The sequence below is a fragment of the Mus pahari genome, chromosome 1, assembly GCF_900095145.1.
Source record: "Mus pahari chromosome 1, PAHARI_EIJ_v1.1, whole genome shotgun sequence".
Lineage (NCBI taxonomy): Eukaryota > Metazoa > Chordata > Mammalia > Rodentia > Muridae > Mus > Mus pahari.
Window position 1 is genome coordinate 88,435,407 of NC_034590.1, and position 5,179 is coordinate 88,440,585.

At 48.9% G+C, this 5,179-nt stretch overlaps 1 protein-coding gene across 2 annotated transcripts in view; it reads left to right on the forward strand.

Annotated features, from left to right (window-relative positions):
* Positions 1–3,122: 3,122 nt before the first annotated feature.
* Vps35l (VPS35 endosomal protein sorting factor like) overlaps positions 3,123–5,179 on the forward strand; it is a 103,293-nt gene continuing 101,236 nt past the window's right edge. For both annotated transcript variants that reach the window (XM_021192584.2, XM_029546221.1), the window contains exon 1: positions 3,123–3,263. In XM_021192584.2, coding sequence (XP_021048243.1) covers positions 3,163–3,263 — 101 coding nt within the window. In that variant the 5' untranslated portion in view covers positions 3,123–3,162. The remainder of the gene's footprint in view (positions 3,264–5,179) is intronic.

Consider the following 5,179-nt stretch of genomic DNA (forward strand, 5'->3'; position numbering starts at 1 on the left):
GCTCTGAAGGATGAGTAGGGCCGCTGCTGGCGGGAGAGCGCTTGCCTAGGGTCTTAGGGTTTGTATCACTGTGTAAAACATCATGACCAAATAGCAAGTTGGGAGGAAAGGGTTATTCTGCTTATACTTCCACATTACTTCATCATCCAAGGGATTCAGGACAGAAGCTCAAACAGGGCTGGAACCTGGACACAGGAGCTGACACAGGCCATGGAGGAGTGCCTTCGCTCAGCCAGCTTTCTTACAGAACCCAGGACACCAGCCCAGGTTCAATGCCTCCCTTGGTGGGCTGGGCATTCTCCCAGCCTGATCTTATAGAGGCACTTTCTCAATTGAGGTTGCCTCCTTTCAGATTACTCTAGCTTGTGTTAAGTAGACATAAGACCAGCCAGCCCACTAAACAGGCACTAAGTCCTAAGTTCCACATAAGTGGAGTAAGATCAAGTTCTAAAAGCAAAGATCTTGGGATAGAATGTAGTGCAGTCTCTTGATAACTGTAACAACATCCCTAGGAGTTGTGTCAGACCTGTCATATATCAGTTAAAAATAAGTTTAAGACTGGAGAGAAGAGATGGCTCACTTAAGAGCATTGGTCTTTTTCCAGAGGACCCAATTTGATTTTCAGCACCCACATGGTGGCCTCCCAATTATCCAGCCCCAGGGGATCCCGAAATCCTCTTCTGGCCTCCACGGGTACATGATACAGCGACATACATGCAGGAAAAACACTAATACATATAAATGGATTTAAAAATTGGATTGGGGGAGCTATCTGGGTTTAGCGCTTGCGGTGCAATCATGAAGACTTTCTAGATCCCTAGTGCCTGTGTCAAAATGGCAAACGATGTGCATCTGCAACTCAAACATCTGTGTGTGGGGATAGGGTTGACAGGCTAGCTGGCCAGCCAGTCACACAGCTTCAAATCCAAGAAGAGAGAAAGGGAGGGAGGGAGGGAGGGAGGAAGTTGTGCTGTCTCAAATATAAGTTGGAGAGCAATAAAGGAAAATACTATTGACCTCTGGCCTCCATATGCTCATACATGGACAATCAGACATGTGCACATGCTACACACAACTAGAAGCTGAGTGCAGTGTCCCATGCCATCAACCCTAGCACCTGCAAGGCTAAGGCAGAGGATCAATACATTCAGGTCAGTCGGGACTACAAAGTGAAAGCATTTTCAACAACAATGTAGGCAAATGAACAAAGTGCTTCCATTTAAAACTCTGCTTTCTACACTCAGTGTTTTTCCATGGCCCTCGATTCTCCAGTTCCTTTAAAAGATTTTTTTTTCTAGACTTAATTATTTGATGTATATAAATGTTTTGCCTGTGTGCATGTCTCATACCACATGTACCTCTCTCTGTAGGCCAGAAGAGGGCATCAGATCCCCTGGGACTGGAGATACAGATGGTTGTGAGCTACCCTTTGGGTTCTAGAAATCAAATCTGGGTCTTCTGGAAGAACAGCAAGTGCTTACCTGATAATGCATTTCTCCAGCCCAGATTTCCCAGTTCCTTGGGGACACTGACAAAGATGCCACAAAACCATGGTCTTAGCCTGTGGTAAAGAAGAACCCTTTAGTTATCTATCCTTTCCAGAAACATAGCCTGTTTTACGATGGTTCCCCATCATCTATTTTATACACAAGATGGGATGGCTTTGGCGAATGTAAGAAGGACAGTTGGCACTACTCCTGCCTTTAGTGCCTCATGGTTGCTTCTTACCACCCAAACTGCTACCATTCTTTCAAAAGGAACCACCAACAGCAGTGTCCCCTAGAAATGTCCGTACAACTATCCCAGAGCCACTGTTTTACAGTCCCCAGGCAAGTGGCATGCCCATTTACAGTAGATTCCCTGCTCTGTTATAGACCAGGGTCAGCACTACAGAGAAAGGCTCTGAGAGCAAAGGCTAACCAAGAGCAGCCTGTCTTGCCTGCCTTATTAACCACAGCTTCTGAGGGTTGCCCTGGAGACAGGGATTTTATGATAACCTCCTGTCACCTTAGCAGTTACCCCAGTTTCACAGAGGAAGAAACTGGGACTCTGAAAGTCAGTCCTAGTTAAAGTATATTCAGTTGCCTTTTCCAGAACGCATAAGAGGATGCTGCTCTTTCCATCAGGAAATGCACTTTGAAGTAGAACCAGGATGGTATGAATAGACACAGTCTGGTAATTTCCCAGTCTTAACCCATTCTTATTTGAGTTAGAGTTTGAATCCCAAGCTCAGACACTCACTAGCTTTGAGCTCCAGTTTTCCAAAAACAAGTGATTGGCCGGGTGTGGTGGCGCACGCCTTTAATCCCAGCACGTTCAAGGCCAGCCTGGTCTACAGAGTGGGTTCCAAGACAACCAGGGCTACACAGAGAAACCCTGTCTCAAAAATCAAACAAACAAACAAAAAAAACAAAGACAAGTGATTAATAATAGATACTCCAGAAGTTTCTATTGAGAAGGGAGTGGGCAAAGTGCATTGAGTGCAGTCACCCTATCGTAATTTACCCATAAAGGGAGGGGGAGCGGGCTCAAAACAGGAGCGCCAAAGTTCTGTGGTCAAGATTGCTTGTCCGTATTCGGACGTTTATTGTCAGTAGTGGGGGAAAAAAAATGCCCAAAGTGTTCATCCCTACGAAGAAGCATGGACAGAATCCACCCCAAACTGCGAATTCACTTCAGAATCACTTGTGTCTGGCCCTCAGCAGGGATGGATGTGTGCACTCCTATTTGTCACTAGAGGGCGCAGGCGGGCCAAGCAACCAGTGGCTTCTTACCCCTTACAAGCCTGCGGGGCGGTGTGTGTGTAGCCTGTGAATGGGATGGATCAGAAGGTAATGGCATCTAGTGCCAAGCGAAGAAAGATCCGTTATCCACTGACCTGCGTGCACCTTCACACATCTACATAATACGAATGTGATTTAAGCAAGGCGTGGTGATGCAGGCCTCCTTTAATCCCATCATTCGGAGGCAGAGGTACATGGATTTCTGTCAACAAAATAAAAAGAAAAAAAATCAAATCAAGTCCGATAACGGAGCTTTGGTTTTGCCGGGCCATTGCCCGACACAAACGTGGAGGATCGGAATCCGGAGGAAGTTGCCCCTCACAATCATGGCGGATGGCGGAGCCCAGGATCTTCAGAGCGGAAGCTGCCCTTCACAATCATGGCGGCTGGGGCGGGGCCGAGCTTCGCTGGACGTGAGAAAAGGGGCTGGACGCGGAAAACAGGCGATCATGTGACTGGGAAGATGGCTGTCTTTCCCTGGTAAGGAAGAACCCGCTAGTGGGCTTCGGGGAGGGGCTGCTCTTAGTGGCTCTCGATGGGGGTGGGCAGTCGTCCCTGTTGGAATCGGTGGCCTCCGTCCCCGTCCGGGCTGTCAGGACTACGGAAGAGCAGAACCGCTGTCAGTACTCTGCTCCTCTCCTCTGTTCCGCAGCTCCTTCACTCAGACCGACTCCATCCAAGGCTTCCGCCTCCTTGGGAGACGTTGGCACGCCTGGGAGTTCTGGGGAAGGGGATGAACTCGCCCGGAGTCTGCACCTGGGAGACCTGGTCGCTTGTTCCTTGAGCTCCTCAGCCCACCCGAAGATTAGCCTTTCCCATCTGTAAAGTGGGGCCATTCACCCTACTCGATGTAGGGTCCTCAGACACGTTTGTTTGCCTCATTGTACAATGTAGTTGAACGTAGAAGAGAGGGGACACGCCCAAACGAGAGAGAGGGCCGTCAGTCGCCTTCAACTGGGTCTTGCAGGGTGTGTAGGAGCTCACCAAGCAGGAAGGAATAGTGTGTACCCAAGTGACTGGCATAAGGGCCTTTTTGTGCTTAGAAGTGAGGTGACCTTTAGGTTGCCGCAGGTGATTGGTGTCGATAAAGAACCCACACAGGATAAGCGGATGATAATGAGGTTGGGGATTGGAGACCTTGCATCTCAGGGGCAAAATTTCTGGCTTTTCTCCTCAGATGATGGGAGGTAGCTTACAATGCCTGCGTTTGAGCATGAAAGACATTTGTAGCGCTAGACCTTGAATATAACCAACATCAACCCTCTGGCTTTATTTTGGCCTGACACTTTTAATTCACTCCATCCTGCAGACTCTTAAGTGACCACTCGAGGACACAGCACGTCAGCGTGGTGCTGTGGGCCTCTTACACCATGGGCTGGCTTCGCCTGCTTGTGCTGGTTTAACCTTGGATGTTTTCGTCATACATACCGATGAGACCCCAGCTCTGCTCGTGCCTGTGGTCTCCGTAGTTGTCCCTCTCGAGCAAAAGCAATGTGTGGGAGTGCACGCTCATCTTTCAGTTTTGCCCACTGACTTCGTGTTCCTTAACGAGAGAGACAGAATTGTGTCGGTGTCTCCTTCCCGGTGATTGTTCCTGTCGATGGATGAGGGAGCTGATGAGGACCAGGGGAAGTGTGCTTCTGCTCCGGAGAGCACAAGGGACGTGCCAAGTGGTCAGCATTAGCAACTTAGTTAACACTCCCAAGTCTGCTTTTCATTTGAGACCATGGGATGCAGCCTGCCATGTGAATTCTAAGGACTTAGATCTTGGAGTGTGATCTTTCCCTGAAGGAGGGAAAGTAGAGGTGGGAATCGGCCCGTGTGACCAGGAAAAACTGTTCTGGGGTCTACGAATGGGAGGCACCGATACCTTTGTTAGTGAAAAAGTCTGATTCTGGCAACTGTTGAGATAGCAAGGTTGAGTGCGTTAGTGATGGTGGAGCGTGCTGTAGGGGAGGATGGGCTTGGCTGCACAGTGAAGGGGGCAGAGTAGCAAAGTGCCACCAGAAGCAGGTAGGAAGTTACTAAGGGAATTGTGGGTAAAGTCACCTGAGGGATTCTCCCTGAGGCCTAGTGATCAGACCTGTGTGCTGGAGGGACTCTGAAGAGATGGCACTTCTCTTTCCTTCCTCCTGTGTGTGGCCTTTCTTCCAGACCCCTCATGTGTTGAGGTTCCCCTCTGTGATGCTGTTCTTCCTCCTCTGCCCCGTGTTCTGACTCCTCCCTCTCACTGTCCTGTTCTCGGAGCCTTCCTCTTTATCAGTCCTGAGCTGATAAAGCTACATTTACCCTTTCCTTTTCTCTGGTTGCCTCCTGTCTTTTGCAGACATCCAGCCTTGACTTTTTCTTTTTCTTTCTTTCTCTCTCTCTCTCTCTCTCTCTCTTTTTTTTTTTTT